This window comes from Pleurodeles waltl, chromosome 8, assembly GCF_031143425.1.
Source record: "Pleurodeles waltl isolate 20211129_DDA chromosome 8, aPleWal1.hap1.20221129, whole genome shotgun sequence".
Lineage (NCBI taxonomy): Eukaryota > Metazoa > Chordata > Amphibia > Caudata > Salamandridae > Pleurodeles > Pleurodeles waltl.
The window spans coordinates 116,473,345-116,500,701 of record NC_090447.1 but is presented as its reverse complement, the minus strand read 5'-3'; the positions used below and the strand labels follow the sequence as shown (position 1 = coordinate 116,500,701).

General features: G+C 43.3%; 1 protein-coding gene across 1 annotated transcript in view; it reads left to right on the top strand.

The window, feature by feature from the left end:
* The window catches only part of WNT11 (Wnt family member 11), a 185,261-nt gene that overhangs the window by 101,571 nt on the left and 56,333 nt on the right, over window positions 1–27,357 (top strand). The window contains exons 3-5 of the mRNA XM_069203881.1: window positions 3,106–3,341; window positions 11,985–12,262; window positions 16,799–17,091. Coding sequence (XP_069059982.1) covers window positions 3,106–3,341; window positions 11,985–12,262; window positions 16,799–17,091 — 807 coding nt within the window. The remainder of the gene's footprint in view (window positions 1–3,105; window positions 3,342–11,984; window positions 12,263–16,798; window positions 17,092–27,357) is intronic.

Here is a 27,357-nt window from a genome sequence, read left to right as displayed (position 1 = left end):
ATGAATTTAAAATGTTCTGGACAATACCAATTTTGTCCAAAGTATAACTTTTGGCTGCAAAGATTTTATGAACTGACTGGACACCTAAAGATTAAGGCTTCTGAGAAAATAAGCTAGGATTCTCTAAAATACATGTAGTAATTCAGATGGGAGAAACGCTGTGCAAAGTTCCAGTTCATAAGAGTTTCCTTCACCTGAAGTTTCAAATACTTGTGTGAGCCTCAGGAATGAGGAAGACTTTCAGATATAAGTGTGTCTGGAGTGGAGAGGGGAGCAGTCAGCAACGACTTCCCTCTCTTTGCTCCAAGTATATGGCGCTTTTTTGGGTGTCGTAATTATTTTACTTTTATTTTTTATATTGTTGAAAATCAAATTTTTCTCTTTAGATTCATTTTTCAAAACAGATTTTATTGCGCCCTTTGTGTTCTACGAAAGTCACACGACTGAATCATTTATGGTCCCAAATCTGGAGCATCAAAAAAGTGACAATTAGAGCTGAGAGTTTAAGGTTCATACCGCTGGCTTTGTGCCCCACACAATGTTGTGTTACAGAAGGGTCCGCATATCTTCTCATGGCCATTTTGATAAAATAGAGTGCACAAGTGCATACATTGCACCTAAACATTTCCTATGGGACATCCATTGATTTGCATTGTACATCCTCCCAAAAGACTCATGGCAGTCTTGTATACTCTGCACCCACTGTGGGTGACGGATATTTACCAACTCACCTGGGAGACTTTTGGAGGGAGCTTCTGCACCTGTCATACAAGGGAGGTCACTCACTGCTCCGCCTCCCATGACTTTCCCAAAACCTGTCGGTGCAGCAGTGGCCATCTGCATCCACATGCACACACTTTGATGCCATGCCTGAAGATAACCTAGGACTGTGGGTTCAGTGCTTTTCACAAGTGCATTCTCCCAAATGGCCCTTGGGAGACTTGCATACTCGGAGTCATATTTATCGAAGTTTTGTCACCCTTGCACCAAGCAAGGTAACGCAAGGGTGATGCAAAACCTAAATGAGATTTACCAAGCCATGCAGGGCCACCTTGTGCAGCCCTGCATGGCTTAGTAAATCTGGAGTAATGCAAGGCAGCTCAAGTCGCTGCCTTGTATGACTCTATGTCATGTGGGAGTCACGTGGGTGGAGCATGAGTGATCCCACGCATCCGCCCATGTATTCTGAGGTATTCCCAGATTTACCAACACTGTTAGTCCTCGGAATGCATCAGAATAGTAAGTCTTCCCACCAAAGACGCAACAACGATATATTTTTTTTCTTCCTGTGGTTTCCTATTCCTAAGTATACCTCTAAAGGATGTCACTTCTTGCACATAAACAATCCTGTCTCTAACACAGGCTCCCTTGCTCCATGGTGCAGGGGTGCCTGCGTTGGTGCTAGGCTGCTAATTGTGCACCAGTGCATGCAGAGGACAGGAATGTGCCAAATCTTGATAGATATGGTGCATGTCTGCCCTCCCTCTTAAACGCAGTGCAGCGCTGCGAGGTGTCTTGTGCATTGCTCTGCATGAAAGTTTGATAAACCTGGCCCTCGGTATCCACTCTGATTGGCAGATATGTAGCAATGCCCCAAGGAGACTTTGAAAGGAAGCTTCTGCAGCTCCTACATAGGGTCATTGACCACCCCAGCTCACACCACTGTGTAAGGAGCTGGCACTTTTTCACTCATAAAAGCAGTCAGAGCAATGATTGCTACACAAACCCACATGAGCACTCGCGTGCCCTCACTGCCCTTTAAGCTCAGGAAGGTAACCATGAATCTGGCTGCAGTGCCAGACTGCATCAGCATTTCTGGTGTCTTTCTAGCTTACATCATGGTCAACCCAGCGCCAGGTTGTTTTACGTAACTCACACAAAATGGACAATAACTCACCCCTGAGCATCTGTGGGCTAGTTAGAAGTTGCATCCGCTCCCCTTTGCTATTGATTGCAGCATCTGTGTATTGCTTTGGTACCCTGTAATTTAAATATTAGGACTACTAACTATCCAAATGTATGCATGTTTTTAGCTTTTAGTAGTTGAGAAGATAGTTGGTTGTTTCTATTAATATTTATGTTATATTCTGGCAGTCTAGTATAATAGCAGGAACGGGAGTGCTAAAACGTCTTGAAGTTATCAGGTTGTTAGGACAGATAGCTATAAAGTCAAATTTAAACATTTATAGGAAACAGCACTGTGCAGTGAAAGGTGTTTGGACAAATAAATGTGCATCTGAAGGTGCATACTTGTTTTACTGGACCCACTTCAGAAACATTCAAAAGTTCTGGTGGGATCCAGGACACACACAGATCTGGGTTGTGGGCCCCATGTAGCTCCTCTCTAGAGACAACAGTGGTCATAGAAACTGGAGACATCTTGGTGCTAAAAAACCTTCTTGCATCCAGGTGCTGAGTGTTAGAGAACGTTTGCTACCGGCGCCTATGAGACACTTTAGACATCAAAAGTTGGGACACAATAGTGTTTGGACACAAAAAGAGTTCCTAACATCTATTTTTCGATGGTTTACTAGATCTCTTTTGCTGTCCATCATGGGTAAAGGTTGTGTTATGTCAATTTGTCCTTTATATGAGGCTCAGGGGGTAAATAATGTTATATCTGCTGGAGTATCAATTGGTTAAATGACAGAAGTGCACAGTGTATGGAAAGTGTGCTGCATAGCTAATGAATTTTCCAAAATGTCTTGCTTTGCGTGGATTCTGTTGTTGGTCTGGTGTCTTCACCGACATTCCCCCTTGGGTCTGACGCCACTACGAGTAATCACACTATGGCTTTCGTCCATCAGCAAAACGTGCTGGATCGTTAAGAGATGATATAATAATGGGACAGTGTTTTACTGGAGAATGTGTTCACCTCCCCTGGTGACGTAAGTGTGCATTCAGCACTGTGGAGCTTTATGGCTTTTGGACTCCTTCCATGTTTTGTGGGAAAGGGGATGACATGATAATGGAACAAGGTCTGGGCGATTTCGGGGGGGGAGGTGGATCTATGAATGCATGAAATTACAGCTCTTGAGATCTGTTGTTTTAATTGTTTGGGTGTGTTTTTTCCTTCTTTTTCTTTGTGGCCTTCTTTTTACGCAGAGCATTGTCCAATACTCCATTGGCTCTGGCCTTGAACCAGACCCAGCACTGCAAGCAGCTGCAAGGCCTGGTCACTTCTCAGACACAGCTGTGCCGCAGCAACCTGGATCTCATGCAGACCATCATCCACGCGGCCAGGGAGGTGAAGAAGGCATGCCACAAAGCCTTCAGCGACATGCGGTGGAACTGCTCCTCCATCGAACTTGCACCCAACTTCCATCAAGATCTAGAGAGAGGTAAATAATTGCAATCAGGACACACTGAATCAGTGCTTTTTCAAATTACATTTTTAGCTGCTTTTTCTAAGATCCATGTGAGTTACTACCTGAGCTGCCACAGTTATTAAAAAACATGACAGAAGAAAAGCAGTCAAAACGTATTTGTATGCTCATCTACAATCGCCTCCAAAGCATCCCGCATACAACTAGCGTACTTTCTCCAGCCATGCACCATTGCTCTCTGAAGACAAAAGTAAGTACAACATTCATTTCCAAGCAGCCATGGTTAAGCAAACTACTGTAATGCTCTCAGACTCGGGGGTACTTTCAGTGCCTTTTGTATATGCCCATGTATAGAAGGAGATGCTACCTGATATTTAAGCATCATTAATATGTGTGGAGAACCTTTCCATGTCCACGGCACCTGGTGCAAGTTCTTGAGCCACCACCTCACTGTCAATCATTTTGTCACAAGCATGATCTGGAATAGTAAGGGCCACACTCTCCTTTGTACAACTTTGATTTAATGTCACCCCCAAACCCAAATATGCCAGGGCCACAGTCTCATAGATGGGATATTGCAGGATGTCCTTAACTGCGGCAAAGCTGTCTTCTCCAATGCACTTTAAGACACTGAGGGATTGAACACTGAAGGTTTAGAAACACCCAGAAGTCCAAACAGACTTCTATCTTGCAGCCTCTTCTATATTTGCTTCTTCACAGTGTGGGCCCAGGAGAGGGGGGGGGCAAGACAGTTCTGGTGGCATGTGTTTAGACAACTCCAAAGTTCACCGCATATCTTCACACATTCAGATATCTAGATTCCTCCTTGGGTTCCGGAGTGGTATTCCTCTTTTTACGAACAGCGGACAAATCTATTGTGTGAAAATGCGAGCTTCCTACTTTTCCATGTAGCATTCCCAGTGGGATCCTATTGCAGTTGTGAGGAGTTATCCATAGCTGAGACCTCTGCAAATGAGCAATAGGAAACGCTGTGCAAATTCACTTTTTGTCCAAGGGGAAAACATTTTTCCCCATGGGGAAATCGATTCCCCTAGACCCCTAGCAGTTCTGGGAGTGATCCATTTTCATCCCCACCATGGAAGGGGATCTATGCCATCTCTTTGGTGTAGTACATGTTCAGCATTTTTCAAGGGGTTTGGTAGGAGGTTTGGAATGCCCATTAATGTAGGTGTTCCCAAACTTCCAAAGCAACCACACATAAGAAAACCATTGTCCCCACCCGTGAGTGGGATTTATGGCTGCAGAGAGCTCCACATTCCTGGAAGAGATCAGAGCTCTTGTGAATAGGTGTATGCATATCAGGAGTACCACTGTAATTTCTAAGCAGACATAAAATAATAAATTCAGCCTAATATTCCACAGTGTGTGGATATAATTGTGTCCACACACACCATCTTTAATTTCACAGAGGCAAAGTGTTCACTTAGGAAATACATAGACATATGGTGCCAAGTGTTTCTAGCAAGATAGTGGGCCTCTTATAAGAGGCATTCTCTTCAGGGCAAGAAGCATTATTCAGTGCTTGGCTGGGGCATTCAGTCTGTGCACATTAAAGGAAAGCTCCTTCTTCTAAGGGAGCACCTTGTGTGTAGGTTATTTGCTCTACTTTCAGGTTTGATCAAATGGTATGTCTGCGATGTAGAATGTGCAGGAATCCCTCCTTTCTCTTACTGTAACTCGAGTAACATGAAACTAGTAACATTTGTATTACTTTACCCCCCCGCCCTTCTTCTACCCCATACCAATTTTCTCTCCTCTCTCTGTACACTTTCAGGAGTGGTCTGAGGATACTTCATTTTCTGTCTGCAGAAAACTTGCTCTGGCACTTTGAGCACGACTGTTCCCTTTGGAGCAGGACCAATGCTGATTTGCATGTGGCTGGGCTCGGTCTAGAGCAGTGCCTAATTTGTGCTTGTTGTTTCCGGTGCTGAGCACCGGCACTTGTTTTTTAGGGCCGGGGCTTATTCTTCTGCCTCAAGCATTTGCTGCGAGCAAAAGATACACATGGGAGAGACAGAGGAAAGGAAGAGAAAAATGAAAAAAGCGTCACAAACGGTGAAAGTAGAAAGCTGCTAGAGTGAGCTGAAGGGGCAGGGAGTGGCTGTAAGTGGATTGAAGAGGCCCGAGATGGCTTCAGGATTACGCCACCTCAGTATTACGTGTACCCACATTTAATTGCAGCAGCCGCGTGTTTAAGAGGAGGGCTTTGGGCACTGGCACCTTTTTATTTACAAATTAAGCATTGGTCTAGAGTGGTACAGTGGTGAAAAATGATGGTCTGGAACGAATTCCAACCAATTCACAGTAGCTGAGATGAATTCAGGCATTTCTTCTCTTACTTTATTGCTGCAGTAGATACCCTTTCAGGACTGCACTGTGACAATTAGAGCAAGTTCAGTCACTTACATCTTCGGAAATAAACAAGCATTTTACAGCCACACATTATGACCCTTTCTGCATCCACCCCTTGATGACTACTGCCAATATATGGCTACTTTTTCATTTGTGGCAAAATTGCTGAGAATGTAATAGTAAACCACATGCCGAGACGCAATAATATAAACATTTTCAAACACGTGCAATTGGTATATATCCCTCGTATTGCAGACGGTGAAGAGGGCATTTCATCGAGTTCTCAAGCCAATAGTCTTGGGCATGAGGTTAATTTCCCAGATAGTGGTTTCAGTCATTGCTACCTGTTAGTAGACTGCGAACCTGGATCAGTTCCTTTCAGAATGAACTCTTCTAAGTGCCACAGAGAACGTTGCCAGGGGCGATGCTTTTCAGTCCTGACCTTCCATCACTCTTAAGCATCGTTTATGAACAAGACCTGTACCTGCATTATTATACAGATGACAACCAGATGTATTTCACTCTAACAATAACAAACAGTCTGTCATTGGAATGGATCACATTGCATTGCATATGTGGCAAAATATGTTTCTGTAGGTTAATATATCAGCACTTTCCGTGGCTTGGCACAGGTCATGTTTCAGCAACTGTAGATATACTCTATCTTTCCAGGGCTAGATGACATATTGACATACCTCACAAGGTTAAAAGATCATAAACACATGCACAAGCATTTCTTCCTTAACACTCATATCCCCAGTCTTAATCTGTACTGTCTTGTGAACCTGATGTCTTCTCTTTGAGAACAAGTATCTGACTCACAGAACAGCCCTGGGCGAGTCATAACCAATCAGCTCTAAAATAAATTGCACAATATGTGCCCAGAGGTGAAAACAGTTTAAAAAGACAGATTTGCGATCGTAAACTATTCCACATATTTGAAGGCAAAATGATACTTCACATTTGCCGAAGACCAGTTTGCTGGCAGAAGCTTAAATTCTGGCTCTGTTTCCTCCTCCCAGCTGCAATGGAAACAGCTCTTCCCATCTCATGAAGGCAAACACACATAATATTTAGTGGGAATGTATATTTCATATCCACCCAATGTCAGATGTAGATAAATCCAGATGTGTAATGAAAGCATTGGGCCTATAATCCAAGGTATAATTGCAGAGTGGTCCACCACTTGATGTAGACAAGTTTAACAATGGTATCCATCCTTGTGACTTCATGGAACAGCTGTCAGAATGGAATTTAGCAACTATCAGCTGGAGTTGAAGAGTTGAGTAGGTAGAAGAAGCCAGCGGCGTAACAGAACTTGAGTGAGGCCCCCATGCAAAATACATGAAGAGGGCCCGCCACGCAAAATACATCAAGGGGACCCACCGCGCAAAATACATGAAGGGGGCCTGCCACGCAAAATACATGAAGGGGGCCCGCCACGCAAAATACATGAAGGGGGCCCCCCATGCTCCGGAGCGAGTCAGGAGCTCTCATTCGGGGTCCTGCTGCCCATGCACAGTGCCGAAGGGGCTTCCTGGAGCTCAGGGTCCCCTCCACACCACGAGGGCTGCAGGGTCTATAGTTACACCACTGGAAGAGGCTAGTGCTCTATGTAGAGTGGAGGAGTTCAAGGTGCCAGCCTATTGCGCTCACCCATCAGGTCAGTCACCAAAAGGCAAACTGGCATTCTCATAATGTATCACTGGTGGGCCTTATATACAGATCTCTAACCATTATTATGAATTTTGAAACAGTGTTAATATACCTAAAACATAAAATTCAACGTTTCATGAGGAGCAAGGCTACATTAGACGGAAATGTGTGTGCTGAAAGTGTCTCAATTTTCAGAGGCAAACTTTCAAAAGATATGAAAAACTTAGCTATGGAGATCTAGCTAACATAAAAAGGAAACATTTAATAAAACTTCGAGAGCAAAACCTATCAAGATTGATTCACTGAATCAAGGGTCATAAGTCAAAATATGGCTAAAATTAAAAGAAATGGTTCAACTGGGAAAGACATCTTAAGCCTAGGAAAGGGTGATTGCATGAAGAAATCAGTCACCTCCAACTACTGTCACGCACACCTTCACATGAACAGTTCAGTCCAATATGCAGCACTGCAGGGGAATAATAAAGAAAATAATAATCATCGTAATAATAATAAAAAATGTATGTGTTACATTTGTCATAATTTACTCAACCAAACTGTCAAAAAATAGGCAAAAAACCTTAAAAGTGGAGATCAAGTTAATATATGAAGGTAGAAATGTAATAAAGCTTTGGGAGCAAAAGCAATCAAAATTGGATCACCGAATCAAGTCAATAATCATCAAAATACGTTTAAAATGAGAAGAAATGGTTCAGCTAGGAAAGAAATCGTAAGCCAAAAAGCGTCATTGTATGAGAAACCCAAAGTCACCTCCCATCCTTGTCATGCAGACCTCCCATTGGTTGTAGATTTCTGTTATTAACACCAGTGGAGTGATATTTCTGCAAACAATATTTAGGACAATATTTTTGCCAGGCGATATTTAGTCCACAATATTCTGGTACCGTACCTGAGTCAAACTGTGTCAAAGTTTAGAAGAAAAACATTGTTGACCTGAAGCATGAGTGAGTTTAATCTCTGTAGCCATGGAGTCCTGTCTCAGATATGTTTAAGTAATTCAAACCCTGTTAGGTTTTATTCCCTATCAGTGAGGTGACCTGACGTACCTTAAGGTGACCATAATGTTAAAGCCAAAAACCGGGACATTTCACTGAAATAGAAGAAAGGCTACAATTTTACTTAAACTGAGCGTACAGAATGACAGCGCTCATCAGTTTAGAATTACAGCAGAGGCACTAAGAACATAAATGAAATGCAAGTTTTAAGGCCAGTATCATGTCTGTTAATCAAACTGTTTCATTGTAACACCTGATAGCTAAATCTGCTTTGGAAAACTAAAAAATTCACCTCCCTTCGTTTTCCGTCGATCTTCTCTAAAAATCGGGACATGATCTAAATTTCCCGAAATCTGCCGGGACAGGGGTTGAAAAACAGAGACTGTCCGGGCAAATCTGGGATGCCTGGTCACCCTACTGTATCTATTTCTGTTTGAGCGAAAGTCGAATGCCCGCCTACTTCATTACTGAGTCACAGTATTTGGTGGCAGAGCTATTTCCATCCTCCAAGTTCCAAGGTGCATCTAGCAGAAGTCACCCTGACAGGGTTCTTTAAAACCTGCAAGCATATACAACTGGTGGAAAGCTCTGATCCATTCACCCCAACACCCCCAAACCAGAACATGTGGTTTACTACAAAATGTTCTATTTCTTAACATCGGAGAGCAACATGTGGCTGAAAATCTCCCTGATACCTGTGTGAAAAAATTCCAACATGGCTGGAGATGGTCTCTTTGATTAAGAACCCATTGAAGGCTCTAGAGCTCTCCCCTATACGGTCATTTAATCCCTACGGAGTAAAGAATACAGACTTCACACTTCCATGTCAACTAACTCCACGACCCATCAGTGCAGGGGGAGAACTGATGCCCTGGCTGGTACTTGAGCATAGATGATGGATGCAGGTGGGCCAGCATTTAGTATATATAATAGACACCGTCCTTAGTGATTGTCATCCACCTTCCACTCACAGACTATTAGCCGGTATTGACCAGTTGGTCCACTTACAGGATTTCCATTCTTAAACTACATTTGATTTCCCAGGCACAACGGTCAATTCACTCTCATCCAGCCTAAGTTGAAAAATATAGTAAACTGATTGCTACCATATAATTCTTACCCTATAAAGAAAATAACTCGATAAAACAGCTGAGCGTTGTATATTTAGTAGAGCTGCGAGCAAGTTGAGCTGCCTATCCTGTAACTCAGACTTCTGTTTAAGTGACAGTTCTCATGGAGGAGATGACTTTTCTTACTTCTGTGTGACTTCTACACTTAACTTATAATGGTTCTGAGTTATGGGAATTTGATACGGATCAAAGGCTGATGTCTTGTCTATTGAGATCAAACATATGCTATTTTAGAACAACCTCTGTATGGTTTTATTTGTGCGTGTATATTTGTAGGTGGTATTAATACCAGTGGTGGCTGCCACAAATATCAAGGGGAGCGGTGGGGGGGATTACGGGGTGAGCGGGGTAAATAAATAAAAAAAAAAGACTTACCATCGTCTTTGTCATCGCCGCTATCCTCTCCTGCCGCCTCGCTCGTCCTCCTTTCCTGTTCTCGTGCCCTAGCATCTTCAGGGACAACAGAACAGGCTCCCCTGGCACTTCTTTCATGCTCAAGCTCAGACTGCCGCTCAGACACAACCCTGGGGCCTGTGCAGTTTCTCCAGCCCGGCTGTGTCCACAGCCAGGAGGGAGAAACCAAAGTGCACATGTGTGTTTGGACGTCCTTCTTAGGCTGTCCAAACACACATGCGGACTTATTGCACTGAATTCCTCATCCCTCAACCCTCCTCCCATGACCCAACCCCGCCCCTTCCTGCACCTGCTGGCTGAGCTAGCAGCAGAAAAATAAAAAAGAAAACAATAAAACAATATTCAAGTATTGTTTTATTTTTCTGCTGCTGGATCTTAGTCAGTGGGGCAACACTCCGCAATTGCAGAGGAGCCACCCCTGATTTATACAGTGCTTACAGACAACGTAACGCTGTAAAGGGGCTGAGGCAAAAACATGCAAAGAGAAAGCGTTACCTAAGTGACGGGACGCTATTCATGAGTCCCTTTCATTGGGCTTTAGAGACAACAGAGTTAAACAGTAACAAATAATTAATCGTAGAGTCCACAAACAAAACAATTTTTTGGAAAGATGTAAAGCAAGTAACGCTGCTAAAAATGAATCATTAAATCTGCTTTGTGCATCTTTCGGAAGCAAAACTGCTGTATAGTACTATGAGTGCAAATAAAAAAGAATATTCATCGAAACTGAAATATGCCTAAAGCTCACTCCACAACCATTTTGCTTCACTCAAACTCCACTAAAAGAGCATAGCCTGTACAATAACCCAGTTGACTCATGCAAACACTGCGGCATCCTTTTGTAGGCTGGAGTCAACAAGTGCAAAACTCTGTGGGGCTGCCCAGTCGTTCATCCTCCTGAGGTTGATGAAAGGAGTAGGACTGAGTATGAAAATATAAAACGTTTTGAGCATGAGACCTAGATAATGGACAGCTACATGAGCAACCAGTTATTACAAGTATCAATATTATAAATGTTGCTGAATGGCCAATCTTGGTGAGTGGATGCTCCTTGAAAATGTTCTGATAGTACTACTGAATATCGACCCCCAGAATGTCATAGTACAAGAATATCGACCACAGAATATCAAGGGACGTAGGGCCTGATTACAATCTTGAAGTATGGAATACTCCGTCACAAAAGTGACGGATATTCCGTCTGCCGTATTACAATCTCTATTGAGTATAATGGGATCATAATACGGTGGACGCGATATCCGTCACCTGACAGAGTAAACCCTTCCGCCAAGATCATAATCAGGCCCTAAATATTCAAAGGTAAATGCTTATAGGGAGGTATAGATTTACTATTCCTAACTCATCATCTACACACCTTGAAGATGCATGTACCATGTGGGTACATATATGTGGAGTTAATCTAGAAAATCTATACTTGTGGAATATTTTTTTCAATATTTTGCCCTTTATATTGTGTTCTATCGATATTCTGGGCTCGAAAGTCAGGATGTGCAACTTCTGATAGCATATAGTGATGACGATACGTTCAACATCATTACAAATCCCTGTAATGAGAGGTTAGCTGATTAGAGATGTTTCTAGACCAGCAATTGATATGGGATACAACATGCATTGCACTCCCCCATCAACCGGATGCATTATTATCATTCATGGTTCGAAAAAAAGTGCCATAAATGATGTCATCATAAATGGTCTATTTATTTTAGATGGCAGAACATCAACTATTTGCTTTTCCTCAGATCATGATTTCATTGAACACAACCATGTTCCATTACAAAGGTGATTCACTTAATACTTTGTGTTTAACATGGTGTTGTTGCTTTTGCATTATTAATCACTGTTCTCCATTCAATACATTTAAATTCGAAATAGGCTTATTACCTGCCAGAATTGCAATAAACATCATAGCAATTTCATAGTAACTTAAAGCATATGCTGCCTTCTGTTGCCCTCTCTTCTACCTTGTGTTGGTGATAAGATATGAAAGCTAGATTTGCTGCAATTCTTTCCTCGCTTCCCAGGGTGCCCTTATTCAGTGTTCGTCTGTTTTCCAGGTACCAGAGAGTCTGCATTTGTTTATGCCCTCTCTGCAGCAGCCATTAGCCACACCATCGCCAGGGCCTGCACCACTGGGGATCTCAAAGGCTGTTCCTGTGGCCCCATCCCAGGTGAGATCCCTGAACCTGGGTACCGCTGGGGAGGATGTGCTGACAACCTCAACTATGGGCTCGTCATGGGATCCAAATTTTCAGATGCTCCTATGAAGCTGAAAAAATCAGGATCGCAAGCAAATAAGCTGATGCACCTGCACAACAGTGAAGTAGGAAGACAGGTAACCCACGAGAGAGAGTTCATTTATTTAGCAGTGTTAATTCTAGAGTGTTCACAGCTGAAGGGCTGGAATGTCAAATGTATAGGGGCACTTGGGAATGGGACAATGTTGTAAAACAGTTTTCATGTTTCAGAACATGTCTATTACATAATTATTTGCTGCTCCTAACTCACGCAAAAAATATGGAGTGGGCACACAAACATTGTAATTGTATTTATATAGTGCTTACTACCCCTGATGAGGCCTCAAAGCGCTTTTCAGCGAGTAGCACGCTACTCAAAAACCCGAGAGGAATTATTGGTGGATTAGTATAGGGAAATATGAGTACAGTATTAGTATTAATATGAGTGAATTTCAGCAGAGGATATGTGAGTTTGTTAGTTGGTTGATGAATAGGTGTACTGCCCTCTCCAGAGGTCTTTAATAGTTGTTAATTGCCCATGCCACAATCATCAGCTGAAGGTAAGGGTGCATAATGAAGAGAGTGGGCAATTGATAGTCATAAATGCCCATCAGCATTCTGGCAAAGTGTTATTGGCACCTGTGTCCTCAAATTCCCTTACAGTCTGCAGACAGCTGGCACATACCCACTACTGCCCCCCACTAGCATTTTTTTCCCCATTCTGCTTCACGTCTCTTCTCCACACGTTCACTCAACCTAGACTTCAGACAAACAACAGTAATTAATGACTGTGTATGAAGCCTTTTGATTGGCTTAGACAATCTCAGCATTCACTGTGGGTTGCTAATGGATTTTGAATTTTGGGACTCAACTTGACATTCTGAATTGCAAATGAAATACTCAAAGAGCCATTGGTATTTAAAATATATCTGAATATTAACGGATATTTTATGCAAACCGTGAAGGCCATTGGGCGTGCTAAATACATTAGTCATGCTTTGGGAAGCAAGTGTAAAGCAAGCCAAGTTTTGTAGTCTTCCAAGACCTCTAGTTGCTCTGTTTCTGTTTTTGTTGCACAAATAACAGAAACACATGTTTCTTGTGTACGCAGGATTTTCAGAAACACCGCCCAGGCCTTCCTTTCTGTATTATACACTAATTACAGGGCTGAGTAAAGCGAGGCTCGGGAGGGACAATTACGCCTGTCTGTGATTGGCAGAGAGAGAGGAATGTATCCATTGGGTCACGACCACGCACTAATCCCCTGACCCACGGTCGTCAGGATTCTATTGGCTCCTCCCCCCATTTCTGACATGCCGGATGTGTAATGTTATTGTATTTTGAGATTTATTTTCCATTGAAGAAGCGTCACTCAAAGAATGTAAAACAATCACATGGTTCTTGCATGAGAAATGGAATCCAATAGAAGTGGAATTAATAATGCTGAAAAATGAACCCTGTATATGAGATGGCCAGGGCACAAGGTTCAGTGTGCAAGAATGTCTGGCAAGGCACATTCCTGCTCTCAGCCTGGGCATTTCAGATGTTTGGGAGCCCGGGTGTGTTGGTGGTGGTTGAGGGGATACTATTGGTCTGCTCTACTAGTGCCCTCTGTTTTGTAGCAATTTATTGTATTAATTGCACGAACATGGGCATTTTTACAAGAAATGCAGAACAATCTAAGGCACCCGGACAAGGTCAAGATCTGTCTGTTGCGGATATATTCAGATGATAATTAACACATTTGCAAGTGTGATTACCGTGTGTGAATAGACCGGAGCACAAATAAGGTTTGCGCCAGGAATCTGTGGGATTTTCACTCGATTAACAGACGAGCATAGTATACGGGTGAATACAAACAGCAATTGCATCTGTTTTGCATGCATCACTTCCACTTACTCAAGACGTGCACATGCAATCACCAACCACTTGCAAAAAGAAGGGACCACCAATGATGCTAAAATCCAGGTCATCTAAAGTGCTAAAGATGAGTCAATGGTGCTTGGTAGAGGGACTCAGGTCAACGCAACCGCATTAGTGGTGTGGCTGATGATAGGGAGAATAATGGTTAGTTCTAGGAGCGAGTCGCTGTGCAGAGGTCCCACCAGGCTAAAGGATCGGAATCTGGACATGATGCATGATGTTGTATAGGTGATAAGAAGATTGCGTTGGTTGAGTGTAGGTAACATACAAGGATTATTGGGTATGGGCTGGAGGTAGCAGTGGTATATTGGTGGGTAGAAACAAAATTGAAGACTAAAGACAGAGGCACAAACAGGCCCCTATTTTTATAACCTGGAGATATTTGGGATAGGTAGGTAGTTGTCAGCAGAGGTTCAAGAGGATATAGGTGTCAAAGTTTGTAACTTTCTCCAGTGTAAATCAACTAAGAGCTAGGACAGGAGTCAAACTGGCAGTGAACGTTCAGCACCTGGAACCCAGCATCACTTGCGGTGGTGGATGGAAATGACTTTAACTGCATGCTTGAGTTAAATAACACGCTGATGTTTGCTGCAGCGGCAAAAGACTAATGATAACAGTAGGGAATAGGAGCAGATTGGGTTAGGTGTATTGTGCAGAGGAAGTGGTGAAATAGATTGTTTAAGGTTCAGAGAAGCTCAGCATTAGAGAGTGAAAACCCTCCAGAGACTGCAGACTAGACAGTCAGTGAGTGATGGTGGCTATCAGGAGTTGGAACTGAGACATGGATTTGGGTATCATTCACAAGGAGAAGCCACATGATGAGATGACATCACCAAGAGAGGTAGTCTAGAAGGAGAACTGAAGCAGGCTGAGGACTGAATGTTGGAGAGCATCAGCAATTAATGAAGTTGTTGGTGAGAGCGAGGACCCACAAGAAAGAGACAAAGAAGTCCAAACGGTAGCTATGAAACAATTCAGGGCTAATTCTAATGAGTCTACGGGTTAAAAGAGTACCACAAATACTGTGGTCCACAGAGCTCAACACCGCAGAAGGGTTGCTTATGTGAACAGATGAGAGCTATTTATATTGAGCAAATGTGAAGAACTAGAACCTGTGTCAGACCAATTCCCTGCCACCTTGTTTGAAAGGTTGTAATACATTTTGCATATAGAGGTGTTGGAGATGTCAGTATAGCACCAGAGGCCTGATGTTCAAAAGAGACTGAGTGCAGCTTATTTTCTGCATAACAGGGCAACTAGCCTCTCCCTTTGCCATGTGAGGGATGCTCACAGCCTCATGAATATTAATAAGTCAAGAATAGCATTGTGATTTCTTGTGAAGAGTATTAAATACTGGGATGGGACCTCCATCTCGCCATTCACATTAACAGTCACAGTGCCACAAAAATGACACACTGTGAATACAGCCTCAGAAAGTGCATGCAGTGCACTGCACGACAACTGTCTGCACCCCCATGCCTGCAACTTGCACAAGCATAGTGCAACCATCCACATTTTGAAAGCTTACACTTCAAGAGCATCTGCACTTGACAGACTGTAAGTATTCCATGCACTGCGGCTTCAAAAATGGTACAACGTATTTATTCATTCTTCTGCAAATTGCAAGGATGAAAGTCTCCTTCCCCTCATTTAGTAGTGACCATGACGAATTGCAAAGCATTTTTGTGATTTGTGAATTTGCATTTGCAAAGCCTGCTGATCTGCGTTTGTGAACTTATCAGGCATCAGATGTTCAAGTGTTGTTGAGAAATTCATGGGTTAGCTACATAGATGAGCTGCATGGACCATGTGCAAATAATTTATGACATTTTCCGTGTTAGCCCACTTTTTATGAGAAGTAACTACCTCTTGGTTGTAGTCTGTGGACAGTCATAGGTCTGGGCTCCAGAATCTTTTTGAGTCACCAGCCAGAATTCAGACGCCCATCCGTTTGTGCGCAGATTCCTCTGGCACCAGATACCTACACAAGTATTTTCTCATCTTTGACCTTCTCATTATGTCTGTGAAGTCCCTCATGGGCTTTGCAGCGAAGAACATTAGCTGCCCGTTGAGACATTGTAATAAGGGACCACTACCTGCTTATAAATGTCCTCAAAGCCCTGATTGCCAGGGGTCTATGTGCTAATGTGTGGGCATACAGAAAGATGTACCTGTGGCGCTGTCCTGTGCAGTGCGACAACCCTGACCTCATTGGTGGGGGTCAAAGGCTGCTCCTCCTCCTTGAGAAGTAACAACCAATGAAGGGCACGTGGAGTCACACGCATCACTGGTTGCTGATTTCCACCAATGTAATTTAGTCTACCTTCTGAAATGGTCCTTCATGGTTCCAGGTGTAAGGGCTGTGATCCTAAAAGCACAACCTAACAATAGTGCTAATGTATTTTTTCAGTGGGTACATTTTCTTAACAGACTTCTGTATGTGTAGTGTAGTATATCTTCTCTTGTGTTGCACCCTCTTTAGCTGTGGGTCCACAGGTAAACAGAAGCTGTATGGTGATGTTGAATGATATATCTGACCGCAAATACTGTGTGGTAGGAGGAGGAAGCTGTCTCCAGGGTACTCTCTGACCTGTTCTCGTGTCACTAGGTATGTGGCTCATAATTTTTAACCCTGTTATACCCAGATTCATGCAGATGCTTTAGAGATACAACATATGACATATGCTGTAACATGGTATCTTTGTCTCTAGGTTTTAAAGGCGTCTCTTGAAATGAAATGCAAGTGCCATGGAGTTTCTGGGTCCTGTTCCATCAAAACCTGCTGGAAGGGCCTTCAGGATCTGCGAGACATTGCCCAGGATCTTAAAATCCGGTATCTGTCGGCCACAAAGGTGGTGCACCGGCCGATGGGCACCCGGAAGCAACTGGTGCCGAAGGACATTGACATAAGGCCAGTGAAAGAGACTGAGCTCGTGTACCTGCAGAGCTCGCCTGACTTCTGCATGAAGAATGAAAAACTGGGCTCACACGGGACACAAGACAGGTAACCAAGCATCATTTAGTTTATGGGGCAGATTGAGAAGTGCTTCTGCCCTTAGTAGATGCTGAATAATTGTCATTTTTAAATTATGCTCAATACTGCTATCGCAACAGTTATCGAATTACTATAATCAATATTTATAATATATTGAATGAATACTGATCTGCATTCGTACTAATATTATTTGTATTACACATTTGTTAGCATTATTATACATATGATTCTCCTCTCTTTATCTTTCTTGCCCTTCTTCTTTTACTGTCTTCTTTTTCTGCTTCTTAATCATCTTTCTTTTTATATTCTTTTCCTTCTCCTTTTCATCTTTTTATATTTTTCTTTTTTCCTCTTTTTCTTAATTTTCTTTTTTCCTTTCCTTCTTATTTTCCCTTCTTTTTCTTCTTCTTTTTTCTCCTTCTGTTTCTTATTTTTCTCCTTCTCCTATTTCTTAATATAATCCTATTGTCAACCAAGTTGAAGTGAAACCAACCTTGGCAAACAAACTTTTGCAGACAATAACCTATGGTTATATGATGGAGCCACGCATGCGGCAACCACGCTTGCCTGAACAACGTGGTCGGAACTCCGACTGCGTTGTTTCCATGCATGCCTTTACCACGCATGTCTTTACTAGGATTTTTCGTTTTAAAGGCATGCCTAGTAACGGCATGTGTGGAAACAGCAGGCGTGGTTGTCGAATGGCACCCCCCCACCCTAAAAACAGAAGTACCCCGACCTCCCTTAAAAACCCTTAAACCCTTAAAAAGTACCAATGCCCCCACCCACCCTGAGCCCTAAAACCAACCCCCACCCCTAAAAATAAACCACAAATTACCCTAACCCTCACCCCACCCCTAAAAACTAAAAATACCCTGACCCCCAACCCCCACCCCTAAAACTACCACGAGCCCCCACCCCCCTTAAACCTAAACTACCTTGACCCCCCACCCTGCCCTTAAAAACTCAAAATACCCATACACCCCACTCATAAAACTACCCTGACCCCCACCCTCCCTCCCTAAAACTACCTTGACCACCCACCCCGCCCCTAAAACTACCGCAACCCCCCAAAACCTAAACTACCCCGACCCTAACAACCCCGACCTCAACCCCCATAAATTGAAAATCATCCCGACCCTCCAACCCCACCCCTAAAAACAAAATAACCCCAGCCGCCCGCCCTTTAATAAAAATAAATAGCCTAACAACCCCATCACCACCCCACCCCTAAAAACTACCCCCAACCCTGCCAGAGCCCCACTTACCTGACCGCGTCCTCTCCCGATGGATCTTCTTTTTTCTCTGCCTCAATCACACATGTGCGTGCTTCGGCACATGCATGGTTAAGGCAGAGAAAAAGGCCTGCGCTGTTCAGGCAAGTGTCGTTACGCTTGCGTGAACAATGCAGACGTGGTTCCAGACGCGTTGTTCCAGATCTTTCCCATAACCTAGATGTATTCAATGCTAGCTTGTAAATGAATACCTTCGGACTACACAGGAAAATATTTTGAAAGGCAAACTGAGCCTACCTGCCCAGACAAATGTTTTCACTTACAGTCCAGTTAAACATTTTATTATGCAAATACTACTTTGCCCTGTGCACCCCATCGAAGAATGTAAATCCACCCACTGTAAATAATTTACTCAGTAATGTGTTGTCAAAAGGAATATAGAAATAATAGATATAGACTCAAAAATATAGTAAGAAATATATTGATATTTTATAAGAAAGGCAGGTATTGGGGAAAGGCAGAGAGACGCAGAGGGAAGGTTGGGTAGGTGTTCAGTTAGTTGTGAGCAGATTCACTAAACCTTTGCTGAATAGTAACTAATAGGTTACACTCTGCAATGTCACACTTTAGGAGTATGTGGCTGATTCACAAACATTTCTGATGTGTTTGTGTCTGTGGTGTGTGAATGTTGTAAACTCCCTTTGTAAGTGCAGGGATCCAGTGGAACATCATGGGCCCATCCCGGTCTCAGAGGGCCTGTCATCAGGAGAATACTCTACATCATGGGTACTCACAAACTTTTTCTCGGGGGCCAAAATTGCAGTATAGTTTGTGGCCGAGGGCCGCACTGAAGTGACAGCGGGGGGCGGGGCTTATAGGGGGCACAACCACCCGCCCCCTTTTTCAAAACATTGCTAAACAATGCGGCATTTTGAATCCAGGTATAACTACAAACCTACAAAGAGGACATTTTGCAAAACATTTTTATAATCAGACAATAGTAATCTTAAGAGGCATGGCATGGTAATCCTTGTGAACAGGATATTCAGCACAGGCCCAATGCAGCACAGTTTTCTCTGAGTCTGGAAAATAGGTATGTCAAAGGAAGACATACTAAGAACTTATTTTGCACTTCATGTCTCTCATTAGTGTTCTGTAATCTGGTAGTATGTCTGAAACGGCAAGCCTTAAGAGCTGATCCAGATGTAAGTCTGTTAGCTTATTTCTGAATTTACTCTTCAAAAGTCCCATTGTGGAAAACGAACTTTCGCAAACATATGTTGACCCAAACATACAAATTATTTTCTGGGCCACTGTAAAAAGAATAGGAAATTTGTCAGAAGGCACAGTGTTCCAGAATTCTTCTGGTGCCTGCCCCAAAAAAGATGCTTCGAGAGTTGAGTTGTGCTGCATATCTATCAGCTCCATTTGTGCTTGTGGTCTTTTCACACCAATAAGTTCAACAGCATCAAGATTTCGTGCACTCACCATCCAGGGCTTTTCAACCAGCCTGAACAGGGGGGTGAGGGTTCTGAATTGAGAAAATCGCCTTTTGATCTCCCCAGAAATTTCCTCAAGACATGCACCAAGATTTAGCGTTGGCAGCATTTCTTGTGCATTTGGAAACCTCTGAGTCACAGCCAACAGTTTTGGAAAGTGGGTGAAGTCAGCAACATCCAGTTCTTTGAATAGCACAAGCTTACTTTCAAATGAGTAAATACCATTCATCATGGACCACACAAGCTTTTGTTTGCCTTGCAGCATCAAATTAAGAGCATTGAAGTGTGCAAATAGATCTGAAAGAAAATGGAGCATTAAAAGCCATTTCACATCCTTTAGTTCTGGGAAAGTTTGACCTCTGCTGTTTGTAAAGTGTTCAATTTCAGGAAGCAAAGCAATGAACCGCTCCAGAACTTTCCCTTTGCTTAGCCATCGCACTTCAGTGTGCATCAAGAGGTCTGTACATTCAGCTTCAGAATCCTGCAGCATAGCCTTAAAAAGTCTATGGTTAAGGGCTTTGGCACAAATAAAATTAACAATTTTCACTGCAAGTTTTAGGACGTTATTCAGTTCTCCATGCTTTAATTTTGCACACAGAACTTCCTGATGAATAATGCAGTGGTAGTCTATTACAGGCTGTCCAGTGAGCTTCTTTTTAAGCAAAGATACAAAGCCTCTGTCATTGCCTACCATAGCAGGAGCGCCATCTGTTGTGATGCTAACAAGACTGTCCAGTGGTATGTGATGTGTTTCGAAGTAGTTGCAGATACTGTCCAGAATATCTTCTCCTCTTGTGTGCCCGTGCAGTGGTAGAAGGCACAGGAGCTCTTCTTTGGGATGAAGCGATTGGTCCAAATACCTCACCCAAACTAATAACTGGGCCACATCGCCTATATCTGTGGACTCATCCATGGCAATGCTGAAGAACGGTGACTCTCTGACAGCTTTGATCACCTGCTCCTGGATATTTTCACCCATTGCCTCTATTCTGCGTGCACAAGTGGAATCCGATAGCTGCAATGCACCAATTTCTTTTAAAATGCTGGATTTGTTGCTATAGTTTTCAAACAAAATTTCAGCTGCTGAAATGAAACATTTCTTCACCAGCTCTGCCTCCGTGAATGGCTTCTTATGTTTGTCAAGCAGGTAGCATATTTTAAATGATGCTTCTGTAACAGCCTCAGATTCCTTCATTTGGCAAAGGAAGAGCTTCTGCTGGGAAAGAAGTGTTTGCTTTAACGATGCCACTTTTGCTGAACGCAGTTGTGAGTGCAATGGGAAGTTCCACTATAACTTGCGTGTCGAGTTTTGTAGTGCCGTTCCAGGTTATATCTCTTAAGAACATTTACTTTCTCTTTGCAAAGCAAACAGGTAGCTTTCTCCTTTGGCCATTCAACAAACAAGTACTCTTCTTCCCATGCTGCCTGGAATGATCTGTGTTCACTCTGTATGGATCTGGGTCGTTTGCAAGGCTTGGTAACTGGAATGTAGGCCATTGGTCTCAGCGAGTTTGTGCAATGAGTATCAAGGGTCAGGAATCAGATTTTCCCCTCACAGCGAAAGGACTGACACCACTTCACGACCGACAATACTTCACGAGCTGCCGATGGACCGACACCGCCTCACGACCAATGGACCAACACTGCGTCTTGCTACAGACCTCTGTGCACAACACCAAAGTAATATAAAGTGATGTGTAAAAGGAAACAAAGCATACCGTGATCTAACAATTGTCAACACACATGCTGGCCTTTGCTGATTCCCAGAGAACCATGTTATAAAAAGTATTTTTTGCAATTATGCTTGCAACCTGCTAGGCATACTAGAGTGATAATGAGGCCAATGAATGGTATACGGGCCCCTTTTTAGAGACTTTTTTTTTCAGCATGCTGGGTCACACAGCAATAGAAATCAACTGTGCACAAAATGCCAGGGGCCAGATAAAAAAAAGTGTATTATTGTAAGACATTTTCAACAGCCCTGGCTCTAGTAGTATATTCCTACACTAATCACAAGAGCCAAATGGGAATGTTCCAGAGTATATCCCTATCCTAATCACAAGAGACATTTAATTAAATGCAGCAGCCATTTATCAACTGCACCCCTGGGAGGAGGAGTAAGCTGAAGGTGTTTGCCCATCACACAAAGTGTACCCCACTGGACACTTCACAAATGGTTTAATTTATATTGGGATTGTCATCTGATTTTTGGTAGTTTTCATGGGTGGGTGGTTTCTCTCTGGCTGTACTGGGTTGGTGGGTATGGGTTATAAAAGTAAGCATTATTGTTTGGAGGTTGCACAAACAAAGGTCTAACTTGGTGCCTAAGCATTACAAGACAAAGATACAGCAGCACAGTTCTTACCCTTGCAGGGTCCAGTCTATCACACACAGCGCCATCTGCTCTCACCCCTACCGCCATCTGCACACAGCGCCATCTGCTCTCACCCCTACCCCAGTAACACACACAGCGCCATCTGCTCTCACCCCTACCCCAGTAACACACACAGCGCCATCTGCACACAGCGCCATCTGTCCTCACCCCTACCCCAGTAACACACACAGCACCATACACACACAGCGCCATCTGCACACAGCGCCATCTGCTCTCACCCCTACCCCAGTAACACACACAGCACCATACACACACAGCGCCATCTGCTCTCACCCCTACCCCAGTATCACACACAGCGCCATCTGCTCTCACCCCTACCCCAGTAACACACAAAGCGCCATCTGCACACAGCGCCATCTGCACACAGCGCCATCTGCTCTCACCCCTACCCCAGTATCACACACAGCGCCATCTGCTCTCACCCCTACCCCAGTAACACACACAGCGCCATCTGCTCTCACCCCTACCCCAGTATCACACACAGCGCCATCTGCTCTCACCCCTACCCCAGTAACACACACAGCGCCATCTGCACACATCGCCATCTGCTCTCACCCCTACCCCAGTAACACACACAGCGCCATCTACACACAGCGCCATCTGCACACAGCGCCATCTGCTCTCACCCCTACCCCAGTAACACACACAGCGCCATCTGCTCTCACCCCTATCCCAGTAACACACACAGCGCCATCTGCACACAGCGCCATCTGCTCTCACCCCTACCCCAGTATCACACACAGCGCCATCTGCTCTCACCCCTACCCCAGTAACACACACAGCGCCATCTGCACACAGCGCCATCTGCTCTCACCCCTACCCTAGTAACACACACAGCGCCATCTGCACACAGCGCCATCTGCACACAACGCCATCTGCTCTCACCCCTACCCCAGTAACACACACAGCGCCATCTGCTCTCACCCCTACCCCAGTAACACACCCAGCGCCATCTGCACACAGCGCCATCTGCTCTCACCCGTACCCCAGTAACACACACACAGCGCACACACACAGCGCCATCTGCTCTCACCCCTACCCCAGTAACACACACACACAGCGCACACACACAGCGCAATCTGCTCTCACCCCTACCCCAGTAACACACACACAGCGCACACACACAGCGCCATCTGCTCTCACCCCTACCCCAGTAACACACACACACAGCGCACACACACAGCGCAATCTGCTCTCACCCCTACCCCAGTAACACACACGACATTAAAAACAAATAAATAAATAACCAAAGAGCCTTACCTGCCTCAATAAAGCACTGTAAAGATGCTACAAATGTAGAACGGCAGGCAGGCAGGCGGGTGGCAGACGTGGAGCCGGTTACAGGAAGCAGACGAAAAAGCCCCGTAAAAGTTAGCTGCAAGCGCTGACTTTTAAGGGGCTTTGGCTTCCAGGATCGTCATGGAAACGCCATAAATAATGGCTGACGAACGTAAACATAGAGGAGGGCCGCGGGAGCATGCGCAAAGAAGCCACTATTGCGCATGCTCCCGCGGCCCTCTTCTATGTTTATATACTGCGACCATTATTATATGGCGTTTCTTGGACGTGTCCGCGGGCCGCCAAGGTAGGTCCGTGGGGCCGCTGGCGGGCCGTGGGCCGTAGTTTGAGTAACGTCGCTCTACATCGACATGGGTTATAGGAGAGGCTCCTAGTGGTCCGTTTTTACTAATGTAAACATATGTATGCAGTCTGATCTACGTTTCCTTGTTATATTATGTTTTTTTTAAATATGGACATTTACAGAATGTAGGACTTTTTCAGTGACCATCCTTACTGTAAATCACAACTATTAGACCAATGTTTGTGCAGATTGAGGGGATAAGGAGTTTAAAAGCGATGATATTTCTTTACATTGCTGCAATTGTGCATGAGTTTGCATTCCAATTCCTAATGTTTACAACATGAAGATATATTTGTATTACAAATGGCTGCTTAGAACCATATGTAATGACAATATATGTATAGCCAATTGTGCGTGAATCTTTCTTGGTTAAATACATGTGGAAGTTTACTAGTTGCAACCTAAATATTTCAAAGAATCCGAGATAGATATTGATAGGTCCCAGAGACCCTGATCTTCTTTTTCTTATTCTTTTCATTCTCGTTTTCATCTTTTTTATTTTTGTATTTTTTCCTCTTTTTCTTCTTGTTTTCTTAATGCTATTCTTTTTTTTTTTCTTCTTTTTTTTCCTTCCTCTTTTTCTTCTTCTGTTTCTCATTTTTGTCCTCCTCATATTTCTTCCGATTATCATATTGTCAACAAAGTTGAAGTGAAACCAACCTTGGCAAATGCATTTTTGCAGACAATAACCTATACTCAATGCTACCTTGTAAAAGAATCCCTTCGGACTACACAAGAAAAAAACGTAATTTCCTTGTCCCGCCATTTGTCAAATGTAAATTTAGTGTTGCAGAGATTTCTCTGTGAGCATCAGCCGGTACTGCAGATGCTCTCATCCAGTTACAGAGAGTCCATAGGTCTGCAAGTTTTCATACATCAAGCACATGAATCCTTTAGGTAACAAATGAATGGAATGGTTGAAATTCCTTCAAATTCAGACTTTGAAATGATATGACAGGAGCAAATATCACATTTGGCGCTTCTTTTCTGAAATGAGAGCCTCCTCTTTTTTACTTTGAAAGTAAAATGTGCATGGTACTGTCAATCACTCATCACAAAATGATTCCAGTGTTCCAGTTCACAGTTTGTTGAGTAGATGGAGACAGAACTTATACTGATCAAGAGTTTCATTGCAAGCCCTGAATCACAACTGGATTCTCCATTGCTTAATTTGATTAACAATTAGTGCTAAGGACCACACATTCTCTTACGCGTCTGCTATCAGTGCTGACAAATGCCAAGATTGCTGAACTCAGGGGTAACCTGGTGTTTATTTGCCTCATTCCTCTTCGTTCTCCCACCATAGACTTAATCTCACTCTTGAAAGGTCTTTTGCAGCCCTGGTTTTTCCTTTGTCACTGTTTCCTATCTTTGCCTCCCGTCTTCTTTCTCCTTTTACTGTGTTTTCTTTCTCCCTTTACTGTGTTTTCTTTCTCCCTTTAACATGTTTTTTTCTCCTTTGCTCTGAGCCAAGGTCTGCTGATGAGAAAATGAATACTGGTCTCCACAAATGAGTACTGGGTGTCCACCAGCTGCAGCTACCAGCTCAAAATTAAGGAATGAAGCCTGGAAATATCTTGCATCTAGGAACTGGATGAACTGTTTGAGAGGGATCCCAGGGCAGTTTATGGAACACATAAAAGCATCAGAAGTTTGGGTTGCCAAGTAGATGAAGAGGAATGTTGGAAGGATGCTGTTTATGTGTCATGCAAAAGTTGTTTGACGTCTTGGCTGCATGTGGTGCTTGATGGCAGCCGAAGCACAAGAGAAAGTGGAAGCTGGCCAGGGATGTGGGCACAGGGAAACTATGGGCCAGGGGAACCCGAGCATGATATGTTTAGTCTCTGGGATGAGAGGAAGGAAGCTCCGTGGCAGACTGTGGATAGTGTCATAGATGGAAAAATGTAGTTCAGGAATCAAGAGAAAATGTTAATAATTTGTGGGTCCACAGTTCCACTTTCTATACTCTGTCTCTCTAAAATAAATTAAAAGTGGCTCTAACAGTTTCTTTTAGTTACCTATGTCTTCTCACAAGTGCGAGGTCAAGTTTTGTGAATGCCTTACAGACCTAAATTAAGCAATTTAGGAGAGTAATTTAAACTTACGCTTGTAAACGCACCTTTAAAAGTATGAGTACAATTCTCTGACAAAATGTGTAAGAAACACCGTTGAGTCACAGGGGAATTGTTTAACTCTGTGCCATTTTTCCTTTTAGGGAAAGTTCAGGGTAAGGTGTTAGTAAATGTGAATGGATGACGAGGGATGCGTTTTCTCAGCAGTTTTCATCCCCTGGTATGTTAACTTGTCATTCACATTTGGTTCCGCCCATCACAGAACACAGAATAGGTTGATGCTTCAACCTATTGTACCCTTTGGCTCTCTTCACTTTGAGTGATGGCACAGTCAGCACACATTGTTCAGACCCTCCTAAAAATCGGTCTTTTCTCTTCAGTTGGAAAGCTGGTTCAAAGTGTGCTTTTTCGTTTTCTTTAGTTTATATATTATGTCTAAATACTTGCTATTTATTTTGCTTGCACCCACCTTTTTAAGGTCGAGAGCACAAGCGCTCCGTCCCTGTTGTAATCTCTCTTTCGGCTTTTAACCACGCCCATGTCACGCCTGTCACTTTCATTGGTTCGTGGGCTTGCCTTTTAAAATCCGCTTGATTTCATTAGTGAAAGGCATGCATACGTCATGCCTTTTCTTTAGCCCTCCTCATGCACACTGGCCAACTACTGAAAACATACGAGACTCCATGTTCTCAGCATGGTTTCTGGACTACTTTTTATTTTTATTTTCCATGCAGCGCGATCGCGCTGGGTTTTACAGAGCACAATCACACTTGTTTTTTTGGTTTTCAATTACAGCGTGATCGCGCTGCGTTTTATATAGCGCGATCACGCTCGTTTTTTTTCTTTCAATTTTTGTGGCAAGAAAAGTCGGGTTAGGAGTTTACAACACTATTAGCTCTAACTCGAGCAAAGGCGAGAACCGCTGCATTGCAAATGCTTGCTTAAAGTTTGTAACGTGTTCAAGTGACATTGTAATATTGCAGTTACCTGCAATTAAAGTGATACGTCAGGCGGTTATTTATTGCAAGCATAAGGCGTTCACCTTTGCGTGAGGGCATATTTCATTTTTACTGTATATTTTTTACAAAAATAGTGCATTAAAAAATTATTCGAAAAAATAACCGCAGTTTCAGCTTGTCAAGGTCAAACCTACTGGGTTTGCATATGCTTGTCTATTGTCTATCTTTCGTACAAACTGGAAGAACATATGGACACATGGACAGTAATTCTCCCATCGCTTTCCTGTCTCATATGAAAAGGATAAATTGGTCACTTAATTCAGGATGTGATTTCTTTTTCCTACTAAAATGGGCTTGTCTGTTCTCATTGAGGGTGTAAGTTCTAAGTTTTCACTGCTGTTTACATACACAGTGTTTAAACAGGAAAAATGTAGAACTTATTTAAGTATGTCTCAGTGCAATCAGTCATGGCT